Raw genomic sequence first — 16,916 nt, forward strand, 5'->3', positions numbered from 1 at the left:
GGAGCTCTAGGAAAGATAAATGTATCCCTGGGGGTGAATGACATAGAGATCCTGCTCCAAGTGATCTTTAGATGCAGAGAGATCTCTCTCTCCCACTTAGCACACCCAGCTCCCTGAGACTCTTGGTGCCCAGTGTGTGAGAATTAGACAGAAAACCAAAGATCATGAAAATGTGGTCACCGCTTGAAGCTTCCTGGTGGGGAAGGGGAAGAGAACAAAGTCAAGAAGGGACAGATCCCCAGAGGGAAGCCGACCAATTGCCAGGTGATGACGTTGGAGAGTGGGCGTGTTAGGCAAGTGGCATGTGGGAGACCAAGTTAACTCCATTGGGGCTTGTGGGATACAGAGATTCTTGTTACCAGGAAGGGGGAGAAGCATCCTAGGATCTTTGAACCTTGGGATATCTCTATGTTGTATGAGACTTTTCTTCTTTCTTAAGGAAGTCTGCCTTTGATACATTGCCCAGAGTATTTGCTCACAAGTGGAAAAATATTATCAGCTTTCTGGGCTACCCAGCTGAGAGATTTTCCCAGGTTTCTAGGGGTCTGGAACAAATGAAATACACAGAAACACCCCCTCCCCAACAGAATCTGAATACTTAGCACTGTAGGTATCCTGGAACAAGGGTTACAGATGCAACTCAGTTTGACACTTCTTGCTTATTCTATCCAAGGCGAGAGGCTAGGAGGGAGGAGGGGTCCAGTCCCTTCCTGTCCCTCAAGTCCTCAAGGAGCATACTTTCTACTGGGAAATAAACAGGTGCACAAGTAAACAAGGTAAAGTGAGGAGGGAGAGAGAGAGTACCTTGCAGATATAGTCACTGATTCTTAATAAATGCTCATTGAATTGCATTCTGGGAATCCGGGAAGGCTTCACTTAGAAGGCTCCTTGGAAGAGGAGACTTTTGAGAGGCAGACATGAAAAGGAGAATTCATTCTAGGCATGGGGGGTTGGTCTTGTGCCTCAGCACAGAGCTAGGACATGGAGGGTCAAGTTTGGGGCCTAGTTTGGGTGAAACTTGAATGGGTAAAATGAAGTAATGTGAAATAAATCAGGAAAGGTAGATTAGAATCAGATTGTGAAGGGAGTTAGATGGCAGGCTGGGGAATTTGTTGTTTTTTACTCTAGGGGCAATACAGAGCCTGAAAGTTTTTGAGCAGGGAGTAACATGCTTAGACCTGCGCCTTAAGAGGATTACATTGGCTGTGGGTAAAGGAAGAGTCTGAAGTGTGGAAGGTGGAAGACCAACGAGAAGGCGTTTACAATAGTCTTGGGGTGGGGGGGGGGGGTAAGGACTGGAGAAGGCATGGTGGCAGTGTGAGGGCAGAGAAGGTGGCTCAACAGCTGATTGGATTAGCCAGTAGAGGAGAATGTAAAGCTGGGGGATGAAGAGATGGAGGACTGTCAGTACATAGAGAAATGTATGGGAGGGATGGCTTTAGTAGGGAACTAGGAGGTTTCTTTTGGATGTGTTGAATTTGAAGTGCCAGTGAGACATCAATATGTCTGGGAGGCAACTGACAATACAAGTTTAGAGTTCAGGAAAGAGATTTGAATTTGACATAAATTGAGGGGAGAGAGAGAGAGAGAGAGAGAGAGAGAGAGAGAGAGAGAGAGAGAGTGTGTGTGTGTGTGTGTGTGTGTGTGTGTGTGTGTGAAGTAGACCAGAACAGAGCCCTAGAGTACACACTATGTGGGCAGTAGATGGGTGATACAGATTTAAATAGACTGAGGCAAGAGTGGTCAGGGCAGCAGGAGAAACAAGAAAGCAGAGTCACAGCCAAAAGTACAGAAACATCAAGGAGGAAGAGGAGGATGAGAAAGGCCATCCTATTTAGCGTTTAAGATCATTGGTAATCTAGGATTGGGAAATTTCAGCTGAGCACAAATCAGAAGTCTGGCATTTAGTAGATGGGCGGTAATGACAGTGGAAATCACACTGTTTGTAGTTAGGTGACATGAATTCCTTTGACAAGTCACTTAGCCCCTCTGGACTTCAATTTACTCATCTGCAAAATGAGGGGGCTGGTCGAGCTGACCTGGTCCAAATCTTTTATTGACATGTAGGCAGATGGGTAAAGGATTCTTTCTCGTTGTTCCCTGAGAATCCCTAGAGAGAGTTAGGACCCTTGGGTTATGAGAACAGACTTCACTCAGAGGTATGGCTGGGGTGGTGACTTGGAGGGACCCTCAGTCACACCTACAAACCCTCTGGGAGAAGGAAACAATTCCTTGTGAGCAGGGAGTTTTTCATTTTATCTTTGTATCTCCATCTGTAGCACACAGTAGGCCCTTAATAAGCCACATCTTGGTTGTGAAAGGGAGCAGGGCTCCACTAATTGTCTGAAGGAAAAGTCAGATGAAGGGTTTTTAGGATGGGATTGTAGGCTGGGCTTGGGAGATGACATGAGATAGGCTGAAACTGAAGATGAGCATAGGACCAATCTTGGAGGATCTAGGCTTCGATGGGCCTGCAGGCCCAAGTCAGGGGGCTAGCCTTGGCAGAGAAGGCCCTATCTCTTCTTCAGAGGCAAGAATAAAGGAAGAGGGCTGAGTGGAGATGGAGGGGGTGGTTGAAGTTATGGAGCCGGGGAGATGAATGGATGGACAAGCATTTAATAAGCACCTACTTCATTAAGTCAGCTTCATTAAGTCATTTGCCAAGCCTTGGAGAGACAAATATAGAAAGGAAAATGCCTGTTGTCACAGAGCTTACCTTCCAACATGGTAGATAGCAAGTGAATATATAAAATACACAGAATAGCCACAAGTAAATACAAGGCAGTTAAAGAAGAAGGTGAGAGAGCTCATAATGGGAGGCTTTGAATTTCTCAGTACAGTAGATGAAAGCATCTGCTGAGGGGCTGCCATTGGAGGCTGTAGGAGAAAAGAGGTTTGGGACAGCCAGTGAGGGGAATGGGATGGAGAGTGAATCAAGGAAGAATGATGTGCATTTTAGCTCTTCTGGCAGTACGAGTTTAAGGCAGGATCCAGGGAAGTCAGGGGTGGAAGACAGCTCATGGTTGAATTGGCCCGCTAGGGGATCAAGACTATTAAGGGAGTAAGAGAGGGGTGGGGTGGGGGGGTAATGAACTAGGACCACAGGGAAGGAGGGTGGGACTAGGTGAAACAGAAGAATAGGTTTAATAGGAGTGAGGCTGAGGGAGGAGGAGGTCCTCATTAGAGAGGAATTTCAGAATTCAAAATCATAGAGTTATAATAGTTATGGCCAAGCTAAAGCATTACCCTTTCTGTGGGTGGCTGAATTAGAGTGAAACTGTAGTTTGAGAGATCGTCAGTGTATATAGTACCTACATGTGAGGGCAGGAGTGAGGATAGAGAAAATAAGAGGGAGTACCCGGCAGACTAGGAGGTCCCAGCAACAAGGATCAGGCCTGGATGATGTAGATGGAGGAGACATTGCTGAGTGATAGTAAGAGTTGTGATCTGGAAGGGGTGGTGGGGAGCAAAGTTTAGTGTGCCCCCCACCTTGGCCAGTGTCTTGGGGAAATATTTTCCAGAGAGAGCCTTATACTCATGAGCACAAGTAGATAGGAAGAAAGTGTGGAAAGAAGAGGTCTAGAAGGAAAGGAAGTTTCATAAGAGGGTTGGAGAATTGCTGAAGGAGCTGAGGGCTTTCATCCTCCAGGGTCCTGTGATGACAAGATGTCAAAGGACAGTGTTTGTTGGGGGATGAACTGGAGGATGACAGGGCCAGGGGAAGTTTGAACCAAAAGTCTGGGTCCCCAGGGCCTAGCTAGAACTCACATGCTCCCAACTCAGAAGCTACATCCCAAGATACCAAAGGATGAGGCACACCCAGAAGATTTGGCTCTGTGTCAGCCCTAGTGTCCGTGGCTCTGGTCCTTTGGGTGTTTTCCCTTTTGCCTGAGACCCTAGATGGGGTGGTACCCAGAATCTGCCTGAAGTCCTAGATGTGTTCATATAATAAAATAGCTTTAAAAATGCATATGCCTGCCTTAGGTTTAAAATGTCAGGCAGTGAACCTAAGAAGATCAGATGGCAGGCCCAGAGTTGTTTCATGTTCTGTTTTTACACGCTATTTCTTTCACACTCTGTTCCTCTTGCTGTAATTTCTGGGCCTTTGGAAGAGTGCTTGCTCAATACAAATAAGCTACAGAAATAACACTGGACTTGCTTTCAGGATACCTGTATCTGCATCCTAGCTTGTACGCTAGCCAGCCTGTCTGAGCCTCAGTGCCCTCATGTTTTTTTTTTTTAATTAAAATTAAATTTTATTTTTTTTAAATCAGCAATACTCTTTTACCTCCCACCTTCCCCCACCCTACAATTGAAAAAGAAAATAAAACTCCTGGTGCAATAGTTGAGTAAAACGAATTCCTGCATTGGCCATGTCCAAAAAAAAAGGTATCAGTAGAATTCATTAGCCCTCTGTAAGGGGTTGGACAGAATGTTTTATAAGGAGCCCCTGGAATTGTAGTGATCATTACATTGACCACTGAGTCTTTCAGTGTTGTCATTACAGTATTGTCGCTGTACAAACCCATCCCCTGATTCTCCTCACCTCGCTCTGCATTAGTTCGAACAAATCTTCCCAGGTTTCTCTGAGACTATTAGCTCTATCATTTCTTAAAACACAAGAGCATTCAGTCACATTTGTATATGATCATTTGTTCAGCCATTCCCCAATTGGTAAGGTCCCCCTCAATTTCCTCTTATTTGCCACCAAAAAAAAAAGAGCTGCTATATCTTTATACATCCTTAGTTAGAGTTGGTTTTACTTGGGACTAATCTCTCCCGTAATCTACCCTCTCTCTCCCTTCTCCTTGCCCCTCTTTTGCTGTTAAGTCAAATGTATTTCTGTACCCAATTGTGTGTGTGTGTGTGTGTGTGCGCGTGCGCGCGCACGTGTTTTCTTCCCTCCTTTGACCAGTTCAGATGAGAGTGGGGTTCAACACCTTGTGGGAATATTTTTTTCTGGTGTGACTATCCAAGTTTTGGTGATGACTGTGTTGCTGGGTTGGGGGATAGATTTTCTAATTTAGTTCCTTCATAGCACACACTAGATTGAAGCTCCAAGCTATAGACCAAGTTCTTTGGCCCACAGTTTAAAGTCTTACTTGAATTCCAGTGGAGGTCAGTTCTAAACACCTGGAAATGCTGCTGTTGGATCGAGTCAGCTAAATGGCTCTTGAAAGGCTGTGTGGCCTTTCTGGCTTACTCTCCTTTCACGTTTCTCTCAGCTCCACGTGGGGCCAGGCCAATGTTTGGTTTCTTGGTAACCAGCACACCCAGCCTTTTAAATATTGAAGGAGTGCTCTTGGGGTCATTTGCATTTCGGTCCATACACCTTCTGATCATTCCCTTTGGAAAGGAAAGCATTTAAATTTAGAGTGTGATGCCATGGGACTAAGGAGATTTGTTACTTTAGCCTCTGAGGGAAGTAGGCAGAAACAGACTTGGAGGGGCCTAAAAACAGAGCCCTGATCTCTGTTTTCGTAGAGGTTATTTGGGAGGAAAAGTTCATGAACTCAGAGGATCCGAGATTTAGAGTTGGCAAAGGGACCTCAGAGATAGCCTAGCCTAACCTCCTGTTACAGATGAGGAGAAAGTCACAGATCTGAATTGCCTTGCCCAAGGTCACAGAGTTATTAAATAGAGCATATCAGAGGTGAAGACTCAGGGCCTGGGCCCTGGATCCAGCATGCTTCCCACTTACCATACCATTCTGGCTCCAAGGCCAGCTCCTTTCTTGGGGACAAGAAGTTTTGTTATTTTATGTTGAAGACAAACTGTTTGAAATTTGAGACTGGCATGAAATTGCTTATTAGATGAGGATAGGTCTGTCCCCAAGTCTTTCTACAAGGCCTGAACATTATCTTTAAAACAAATATCACCAAATATAAACTGGAACAAACATCACTCAAGTGTTGCTTTTGCTCCGTAGATGGGTTATCCAGCTGTCTTACAGTAACACACACCCCCATACAGAGATGTGTGGGGTGCTCCCAGCGACTAGCACCTGTAGTGTGAGGGCTGTTCTTCCACCTCTGGTGTCACCTTTTACCCAACTCTCAGCTGTGGCTCCAAGAAGCTGGAGCATGTGTGGTGCAGGAAAACTCTTGGCAGAGAAGCTAGAGCAAGTTAAGGGGCAACCCATAGGCCTCAAACTGTAGCTGAGTTAGGGCATGGATGTCTTCCTCAAGCATGTGAAGACATCTCCCCTACAGAATGGGCACATGAGAACAATTTGTTCTAGAGCTTGGTCAGGGATTAAAGATGCCAAGGTCATCCACTGAATCCCAGGCCATTGCCAGTCGTACTGACTTCCATCCTGCCACTTGGACTTCGAGGACTCTGGAAGAGAGAGTGAGGCTGACAACTTTGCGCATTTCTGCCTCCCTTACATCCAGTCCACTAGCAAGTCGATATCACTCATGATATTATTGGTCCCCTTCGAAATGAAGGACAAAGAACAGCAGCACAGCCCTCAGGATCAGAGAATAGGCCAAAAAGACCTGAGCATCTGACAGAGATGTAATCTACAAAGGCTCTTGTCCTTCATGGAGATGTGCAGGTCAGAGGAGTAGTGTCCCTGCTCCCATCCTCTTACCAACAAACTTTTAGACCTACAGCAAGGTAAAGGCAGCAGGTATGAAGGAAAGTGAGGGGGAGGGTGGAGAATCTGCTTCAGATAGGCCAAATGACAACTACAAAAGAGAAGACCTAGCTCAAATGGACCCAGGCCCCTTGGTACAGTGGGAAGGAGACTTATCCGCCCCAGTACCTGAGGGCATCATTGTTTGACAGCACAGGGCAGGAACTGCCATTTATTTTAATGATCCTGCATCTTAAAAAGGAGATCAGATTAGGTTCCCCGTGTGTGGCTTCAGTCCACAGTGGTAAAGATCTTAAAGCAGGCAGACTATCAGTCATTTGAAAAATGTGGCCAGAATGAACTTCATAGCCAGTTTTTACATTTCTTTGTATCCATAATGATTAGTGCAATATTAAGCACATAGTAAGTGCTTATGAAATGTTGCTGCTTGACTTTATTGAACAGTTCTCTATAAAGATTGTGTTAGTAATGTGTTCCATTTTAGCATCAAGGAGCCATTTAATTTGGGCCTGGACAGATTAAAAAATTTTTTTGCATATTTCTATTCTCCCCCATCTCTGGACCTTTGTCTTTGCCTTTGTTCCTGACCACTGGAATGCTCTTCTACCTTAACCTATTGAAATCCTACCTATCCTTCTAAGACTAGTTCAAATGTCACGACCTCTGTGAAGCCTTCCCTGATGAGAAGCAATCTTTCATTCCTGGGATCTTGCATATCCCTCTGTATCTCTCTTTTGTATTCACTTCTGAAATTATAAACGTGGTTTGTATTGTGTCTTCCTCCTCCTCCTCCACCTCCTCCTTCAGCCAATAGACTGTAAAATTCATGATTTCAAATAAGTCAAATCAAGTGAACAAACTTCTATTAAGCACCTACTATGTACCAGGCACTGTGATAAGTGGAAAAGATACAAAGAAAGGTAATAACAGCCCCTGCCCTCAAGGAGCTCACAGTCCAATGGAACTATGGTCAGGAGCTATGGATGGGTGGTCTCCCCCATGCAGGGCTGGCCATAGTCACTGTTCAAAAAATGGTTATTGGACGTTGGAGAAGTGACACCTGATGGTAGCAAAAGATGGAACAGCTGGAGGATCTTGTGTCTTAATGTAGAATGTGGGCTCCCAGAGTCATGGGGAAAAGAAAGCTGGGGGTGAACCTGCACTGAGTCCAAGAACAAGTGGCCTTAAGCCCCCTAGGTGTGGTGGGTCATGGTACTTACTCTGTGGCAAAGTGATCTGGAGTACAAAGTCAGGACTCAGGCTAAAGGCAAACTGCTTCTGTGATTAGTGCCCATTTCCTGACCATCTGATATGCTCTGGGCATAGTGCTGCCCCTTCAGAGCATCTACTGGGGAGCTAGGATCCCAGGCATCACTTAGATAACTTAGTATAACTAGGCATAATTGTTAAGTACCTCCTAGCTTGGAGTACTGTGCTGGATACTGAGAGAGAGAACTTAAATAGAACACCATGTCCTCCTCATGGAGTTCACAGCCCAATGGACTGCAATAACTTCTCAAGCTGATGTCCTTGGATGTATGGCAAAGTGGTTTAGTTTGGGGGCAAAAAAACACAGGTCTTATTACCAGGAGGGGGATAATGTTTGGGTTTGACTTGCCCTGGTGGTAATCTGAACTTCTAAGGGATTGCTAGAGTTTTGCTCATAGCCTGGAGGTGTAATTGACAACCGGAGCCTAGTTTCATACATCAAGCCCCCATTGACTCTTCCTCTCCATTTTTGGTTTGATTTGGTTTTTGGACTGATTTGTCTATCTTTTGCAGTTGGTCTTGGTACAGCATTGGTTGCCAGCTTTGTATTTATTTGTGCTGTTAAAAGGACACATTTCTATGGAAGGAAGACCAGTGGTCCTTTGGCCTGTAGAAGCTCCTTTATTATCCAAACCCTTTTCTATGATTGGATCACATTTACTTGAGAAGCTAATTCTCTTTATACTTAGTGGAATTTGTTGACAGAGAACTGCCCTGGCAGGTTGTAGCTAAAGATAAAATATTAGAATGGGCAAAGAATGTTGTTTGTCTGTGGGTTTTTAGTTGTTTGTTTTGAATCTGACTGGAGATCTTATAATTCGCTTAAATTAACAGCTTCTAATGTCACCATCATGGAAGTTTGAGAGATGTTCTATTTTTTTTAAAAAATGACTTTTTCAAAATAAGGAAAACCTTGAAAGGTATAAATGTTGGAACCAATTTGAAAAAAATTATAATAGTGCTTACTTCTAAAGTTTCTTCCCAACTCTAAACTCCTCTGATTCCAAGGAGGCCATACAAAAATGTTATTTTCAAAATTTAGGCATAGAGAAGTTAAGTACTTTGCCCATTGTCACATAGCTAGTAAATGTTGAACCTTTACAGGAACTCAGCCCCAAGTCTTTCTGAATGCATCAGACTTCTTTCACTGCATAGAATTGGTTTAGTTGAGGGGAGAGGATACTGTTGAACGATGGACAGGTAGATGTTTGGATGTACTCTTAAACTGGGGTCTTGTGCCCCTTCTCCTGCCGTGATGTCTTAATTTTGTCTTGAACTCATGATGTCTCCAATTTTCTGTGACTACTACAGTGCAAGGGAAGCAGCTGGGATTTAAAGGAGTCTTTGTGTTGAGAGAAGAGTGAGCCCTGGCTCTGAGGCCAGGCAGGGCACCTGGCTGCAGGTCCAGCCTCAGACTCATTCACTGTGACCCTGCACAGGCCTCAGTGATGGAGCCTAGAGATAGAGCTTGAAGGGCCAGTGGTGACCATCTGATCCAAGCCCCTTGTGTTACAGGGGGGAAAACTGAGGCCCAGAAAGGGCAAAGGCTTTGCCCCAGTAGTACCAGACTGACATTTGAACCCATACCTTCTAGACAAGCACTTTTTCCATGAGCTGCAAGGTGGGTGGGTGTTTCCTTTGTTCTGGAAGAGGACCAAAATGACACCACTATGTTTGAGTCAAGTTACAGTATGTCCGACTGTGACTGATCAGACCCCATATGAGCTCAAAGGTTCTACCGCAGGTTGGGCATAAATAGTCCATGTGAATATTTGAGGATTCTCTAAATTTGCGCATCTCCCGTTTGTGTTGAGCTACTTCAATTCTGTTTTTCTGATAGAGCACAGTGCCTTCTCTGATGAGGGTACACCATGCTGGGTGGTCTTGTGCCAGTGTCTCCCATGTCTTACAGTCGGTTCCACAGTTCTTAAGGGAGACCTTGAGAGTGCCCTTGTATCACTTTTATTGACCACCATGTGAACACTTGCCTTGTGTGAGTTCTCCATAAAATAGTCTTTTAGGCAAGCATACATTTGGCATTAGAACAATGTGGGCAGCCTATCAGAGTTGCACTCTCTACCATAGAGTTTAAGTGCTTGGCAATTTAGTTTGAGAAGGGACCTCAGTATTTGGTACCTTATCCTGCCAAGTGATCCTCAGAATATTCCTAAGAGAATTCAAATAGAAACAATTCAGTATCCTGGCATGGCACTGGTATTTTGTCCGGGTTTCACAGGCATGCAACAATGAGGTCAGCACAGTGGTTCTTGTAGACCTTCAGTTTCGTAGTCAGTCTAATACCACTTCTCTCCCACACTTTCCTTCAGAGCCTTCCAAACACTGAGCTATAAGATGAGCTATTATTAGGATGTGTATCTGATCATTTTCTCTGGGTAAATGAACAAGAATTGAGAAGGATCTTCATGTCGGGGAATCTGGTGTGTGCATGGAAAAATGACTTTGAAAGGTCCCCTTCAAGAATATTCTCCTTTAAAACTAAAATATAGGGGCAGTTAGGTGGCGCAGTGAGTAAAGCACAGGCCCTGGAGTCAGGAGAACCTGAGGTCAAGTCTGGCCTCAGACATTTGACAAACTTACTAGCTGTGTGACCTTGGGCAAGTCACTTAACCCCAATTGCCCTGCCTTCCCCCCTGCAAAAAAAAATGTACAACTAAAATATAACAGCTGAACTAATGCAGAAATCAAATTCTAAATAAACAGCCACCTCACCTTATGCAGTGAGACACTCTTTCCAACAACTTGCTTGTAGGAGATATTGTGCAAACTGTGGCTTCAGGCAGAAAATCAAATCACTCTGTCTCAGAGTTTAGCATTGCTGGCTTCAAAATCCCCCGGTTCTCCTTTTCTATCTGGATAAAGGCACAGCAGAGACTAGAGTCAATGCCCCTTCCAAACTTGTCCACCTGCTGGTCATGAAGGATCACTTTCCACATTCCTCCAGCTTCATTTTCACCCCAGCAACAGTTAAGAAAAAGAGTCATGGCTGACAGTGCTTTTCTAGGCATCACCGAATATGCTTCAAAGATGCCAAATCTTGGTATGGCTAGAACATGAGCTTTATCAGTGGAATAAAGTTGTAGCCACATGTGTAGGTCATGTCTTTTATAAGCCATTGTGTCCCCCTGTTGTAGATTAAGAACTACTACCGCACTGCCCAGTAACTCATTTAGTCTTTCACTCCTCCTCAAATACTGCTCCAACTCGCAAGGAACCAAATGGGTAAAGAAGAACAGGGCTCTGAGATCTGCCCAGCTGTCCTTACTGCCCAAACCCTCAGCCCCCACCACCCATCCATCATCCTACAGTGACCACATTTTCCAAACCTGTACATGGTCTGAAGAATTAATGAATGAAAAACCATTGGGTAAGCACTTTCTCTGTGTCAAGCAGTGTACTAAGCCCTGGGGATACAAATAGCTAGACAGCCCTGCTCTCAAGGAACTCCCATTCTAATAGGAGCGATGGCAGCACATAGAGGAGATTACAGCTGCTAGTTAGATAGAAAAGCCTGATGATCCTTAGCGTGCAACAGCAAAGCAGGTGGTGATGCATCGTCTGAGAGAGAGAGAGAGAGAGAGAGAGAGAGAGAGAGAGAGAGAGAGTTATGTAAGAGGATAGTCTTTTCACAAAGTCCAATTAAAATGATGCATGTCTTGAAATCAGAACCGTCCTAGAAAAAAACGGAATTTGTTATAGTCACCATCCCCTTTCCTCAGCTCTCTCCCTACATTCAATCTTTTCTGTCTGTGGTCCTGACTTAAAAAGAGGAATGTGAAAAGTTGAGGGTGGGATGAGTTTAGACCCTCTTGACCCATAACCTAGGCTACCCACCCCCATTCCCTTGTTTTCTTTGATGGGGACTGTTGAATATCACTGTGCTTTTGTCTCTTAGGACAGCAATGTCTCCAATGTATTTTCCCATAACTCTAGTTTATAACAATTTTCAACACAGCCAGTATCTAATAAGTACATCCCATAGAAAGGAATAGATCTTTTTCAATCACATTAAGATTAAAAGCTCTGTAGTATTTCACTGCTCCTCCAAATTGGAAAGATAATACTGTAAATGCCTTGTATATCATTTTCTTATCATGTCTACTCTTCCCCAAGAGAAAACAGCTATTTTAGAATGGTGCAGGATTTTTTTTTAATGAAGTAACAACTCTCAGTCCTTTAGATACTCTTACATTCATCCTTTTCTTAACCTGCAAGTTATGGGTCTTAAATCCTCTGGTGTTTATATTTGCTGTCTTTGACATGTGGGGGCCATTTAGAAATGATAGCATCATCTGAGCCAGGCTCTGTGGGGTAAACTGGAGAAGACTTTGCATACACATGAACTAGCCCTAAAGGAAACCCAAAAAAATAAAAATTTGAGGACCCTGGATACCTGCTTTTTTAAGGGATTGACGTAAAGAAATTATCTCCTTGTCAGTTGACTTTCTCCAGAGGCAGCTGTTGAGGAAGACTGGCATTTTCACAAGTGCAGCTAGCATTGTTAAGGCAAGAAACATGATGAGTTTTCTCCCACTAAAATATGTGATTGTTCATTGTTCCTTTGTTTCTGTCATGTCCAACTCTTCGTGACCCCACTTGGGGTTTTTTTGGCAGAGATACTGGAGTGGCAGTATCCACTCACACAACACAGTATTCCACTGTACCACCTGTCTGCCTTAAAATGTGTGATAGATTCTCATAATATTATCTCCCTATACAAATAGAGCACTTTAGGGTCAGGTTGCTTACTAGACCATAAACTTCTTGAGGGGGAGGTCCTCTTCGCCTTGATCCGTAGCCTGGATTGGACTAACTACCTAAAAAGTTAAATAGAGGAGGCTTTTTTAAGAAATTTTTGGCCCTGAGGAAACTCAGGGCTGAGTGTTCTCTGAATGGAAAAGCAATTTCTACTATGTGTGTCGGAAAGGATTCTACTCACCATTCAAAATTCAACCAACATTTTATTAAACACCCACCATCTGCAAAGTTCCGGAGAGAAAGTGGTAGGAGGGGGAAGGGTCATGGGCGCAGGCAATGAACTGCATGAGTACTGGGAAGTGTTCATAGGAGTGGTGATTGGCTGTGGTGGTTAGGCATTCTCCAGCCTGATCCCCATCTTAGCCAAAAGCCTGCATTGCTGGGGTGACTGGTCAGGGTTAGGCAGACGATGTGGGGTGTTTTTCCCCCGAAATCCTGGCACCTTTTTTTGGAGAAGAGTACTTGGTGGAGCCCAATATTGTATACACAGAGAAGTCTGCTACTTTTTTACAAAACTTAAATCATAACATATATATTGGATTCATTTAAAGTATAGCATATTTTATTATCACAAAATGTCAAAGGCCAGAAACTTGGGCCTCAATTGACCTTTGGCCTGAGGATTAGTAGCAAGAGAGACAGCTGATGATAACAGTGGATAGAGAAGTCCATTGGACCTGAGTTCAAATGTGGCTTCAGATATGTACTGGCTGCATAAACCTAGGCAAGTCACTTAATCTTTGTCTGCCTCAGTTTCCTCAACTCTAAAATGAAGATAATAATTGTATCCGACTCTCAGGGTTATCGTAAGGATCAAATGCGATCAGATTTGTACAGCACTTAGCACAGGCCCTGGCATACGTGTCTGTCCTTCCCTTCTGTCTGCTCAGGACAATTGATTCAAGTTTTCCATTGGGATCTTGAATGAGTTTGTGTCCAGTGCCCCTTTGTAGAAATAAAGAGCGATTTGATTTACTGGAATCCCAAGTGCCCAGAGCTGTTACTCTGCTGGGGATTAAGTTAAACATTTCACTGTTTTCAGCATTATTTTCATTTTATAAAGCAGAATAGTTGTCTTGGTGGAAATGTATGTTTCGTTTCCTGTCTGTGGCGTGCTGGCTACATCCTGTCACTCAGACATTTTGTTTTGAGTCGTTCCCGTAATGTAAGTGAAACCCAGTGACCCACACACCAGGATGACGTGTGCACCCGCAGATGTAACAAGAGACACACTTTGTGCAACAGACCACAAAAGCTCAAGGCTTTATTTAAAAATGAAAACAAAACAAACCAAGACTTCTCTGCAGTATGCTTGCCAATTCAGGGAGTGGCATTGTCTGTGAATTTGGAGATGGGCTTCAATTTCTCCATGTGGGGATTATCTCACAGAGTTATTTTCACTCCTCTGTTTGATAAAAGGGCAAAATTCAGCCAACAAGGGGCATCTCATAATAACCATGTGAGAAAGGCAACGTAAGGTCAGAAGACTCAGACAGATGCCTTGGCCTCTCTGCCTCACAAGCTCCTAGTCCAGAAAGGAAGGTTCATGATGCCCCCTCCCAGAATTGTTATGAGGAAGGGTCTTTGTAAATGCTCACTCTCCCTAAAGAGGGGCTGCCCCCTCGGCTCAGATGTTCATTTCCCTTACTTGCTTTCCCAAGCTGGTTCACCAGAGAGTCATGTTTTCTGGCCCCTTCATCTGAGGATGAATGTGGACATGTGGCTGCAACCCTTGTGCCTGGGTTTTCAGTCTCACTAAAGATTAAGATGATGCAGCCCTTTCACGTTGCTTTTAAAAAAGTTTTTGCTAGCTTTTTCTTATCACCTTTATTTCTAAATCTCTTTTCCCTTTTCTTCCCAAGAAAACCAACATTTATAACAAAGAATATAAGAGTGAAAAAACGTGAGCAGCTCAACAGAACGCTAAGTCTCTCCCACCTCTCTGCATTGTTTTTGGTTTTGTTTTTTTCATGTTTTGAAAGCCCAAGGCTTCTTAAACTGGCCAACAAGTGTCTGCAGGTCATGGCCTGCCTATAAATGCCTTCCGTGAATAGTGCCCTGGCCTGGGGATCAGGGAAGCCCCAAGCTTGTCTCCCCCCTGCCATGAACTTGCTTTGTGATCTGGGCCCAGTCACTCTACCTCTATAGACCTCAGTTTATTCATCTGCAGAATGGAGGCATTGGACTCTCAGAGATCGGTCCTCCCACCTAATTTTGTAAGGCCCGTAAGCTAATTTTTTCTATTCAAAAATTCAGAAATCATTCTTAGCCCATGGGCAGTGGGCCCACCAGATAGTTTGCTGACTGTTTGCTGGATGATCTCATAGACCCCTTCCAAAGCTCAAATATTATGATTTTATAAATTAAAGTTAGTCACTAAGCCTGCAGAATTCTCAAAGGTGCTTGTTAGAACCTGGAGTCCAAAGAGGACTTTTCAAAATCTGTGCTTTCATTGTGGCTCATAAAATAGCTAAGGCAGCATGTGTACTACATGACATCAGCCATGTGAGAGACAACCCACATGTGAGTGACCACCCAGATAGCCATAGCTTCCAAAGTCCGAAGGCTTGGTGTATGTCATTATGATGGGTTTTTCTAACCTGCCAATATTGTATTCACTACTAAGCATATCTTGAGTAGATGTCATTTGGGTAGGATTAGGTTTGGATTGAAACACTTATCTAGAAAGTAAGACTGCATGAAAAAGGCTTGTCCTGGCCTTGGAGTCAGAAGACTCACATCCAAGGCCCATCTTTCAAAACTTAAAGCTGTGTGACCATGGGCAAGTCACTGCACATAGCAAAGCCTCAGTCTCCCCATCTGCAAAATGGTGATGATAATAATGATACTGCATCACTGGATTGTGAGAAAAGCACTCCGTAAACCTTCCGGCACTCTGTAGATGAGAGCTGGCATTACTGTTACTCTGTTGTTTGGCACTGGGTGTGGCTAACTGCTGTGGAAAGTATGTCCCTAAAGCAGGCCTTGTTTTCTTTCTATTCATTGGTTTCTTGCATCTAAACCTGCATTAATCCAGTTTCCCTCTTGGTTTTTCCTTGTAGCATCAGCGAAAGTTTCCTCACTGTGAAAGGTGCAGCCCTCTTCCTACCACGGGGGAATGGGTCTTCCACACCGAGAATCAGTCACAGACGCAACAAGCACGCAGGTAAAGCAGCCCGCTTGTCCCCTTTGGTCACCTGGCCCCTTCCAGGTTTCTCTAGCTGTCCTACAATAGAGGCAGGAAATGTGGGAAGCAATCTAATGGGATGGAGCTTCTCTTTTGGAATCACAGGATCTGATGGAAGGGCCTCCCCTTCATTCTTGCCCTGGAGAGTTGGAAAAATTGCCCTGATTGAGCTGAAATTGCCTTCCTGCCACATGGGACCAAGCTGAAGAAGTTTCGGGGGAGTGGGGCATGTTCCCTTAAGATTCTGGGAAAATCAAAGGCTTTTGAAACTCTTGACTTGAGCATATCATTTTTACCTCCTAACTAACCAAACAAAACCCCTTAAGATCATTTCTGACTAGGGTGAATGAGTGCAGACTGCCCTAGCCCACTAGATCTAGCTGGCCCTAGACCATGTGTCACATCCCAACCAAAATCCACCAGGAAACCAGGAGTTCCCTGCCCCGTGGCACCCCTGCTCCCCATCTGGTACAACCACACTCTGGACCTGACCTGGAGAGACTTATATACCCTCAGCCACCAGTCAGTCCACTCAACACTGGGACTTGGTTCTGGGGCTGGTGGAGAAATGAGGGACAGCTCTCTAACCCTCTGTGTAGTTGGCTCCTTCATACCCCATTCAGCATCCACCAGGAAAGTAGGCCCTCAGGGGGCATCCTGCTGTCTACTTTCCCTCCGGTCATTCCCCCTTTGGGCTCTTAGAGTCCTGGAGCTGCCATTGTGACTGGCAGAGTCCAGACAGTCCAACAGCCAACTGCCCTGAAGCAGCCCCATGCAAATCTCTATCGTGTCCCATGCCATACTCCTTGGCTTGGTCATCTCTTAACTGCCCAAAGGTGGTGTGCCCCCATATTAGAATATAATCTCCTGGAGGGCAGGAGCTGCCTCACTTGTCTGTTTTCCCAGCATCTAGTACAGTGCCTCACACATTAATAGGTACTTAATAAATAAATGATTTTTCTTTCATTCATGTTTTCTAACGCTGGTACAGGGAGAATGATAAGATAAATTAAAAAGCAAGTACATTTAGGTTCCCTTGACATCAAGGCTTGTTCTAATACAGATTAAAATACAAGTTCTTTA

The 16,916-nt window shown here is 44.4% G+C and overlaps 1 protein-coding gene across 1 annotated transcript in view; it reads left to right on the forward strand.

The window, feature by feature from the left end:
* The window catches only part of SSH2 (slingshot protein phosphatase 2), a 247,613-nt gene that overhangs the window by 170,134 nt on the left and 60,563 nt on the right, over positions 1-16,916 (forward strand). The window contains exon 4 of the mRNA XM_036766773.1: positions 15,709-15,812. Within this exon, the coding sequence (XP_036622668.1) occupies positions 15,709-15,812 (104 nt within the window). The remainder of the gene's footprint in view (positions 1-15,708; positions 15,813-16,916) is intronic.

Source organism: Trichosurus vulpecula, chromosome 7 (genome assembly GCF_011100635.1).
Source record: "Trichosurus vulpecula isolate mTriVul1 chromosome 7, mTriVul1.pri, whole genome shotgun sequence".
Lineage (NCBI taxonomy): Eukaryota > Metazoa > Chordata > Mammalia > Diprotodontia > Phalangeridae > Trichosurus > Trichosurus vulpecula.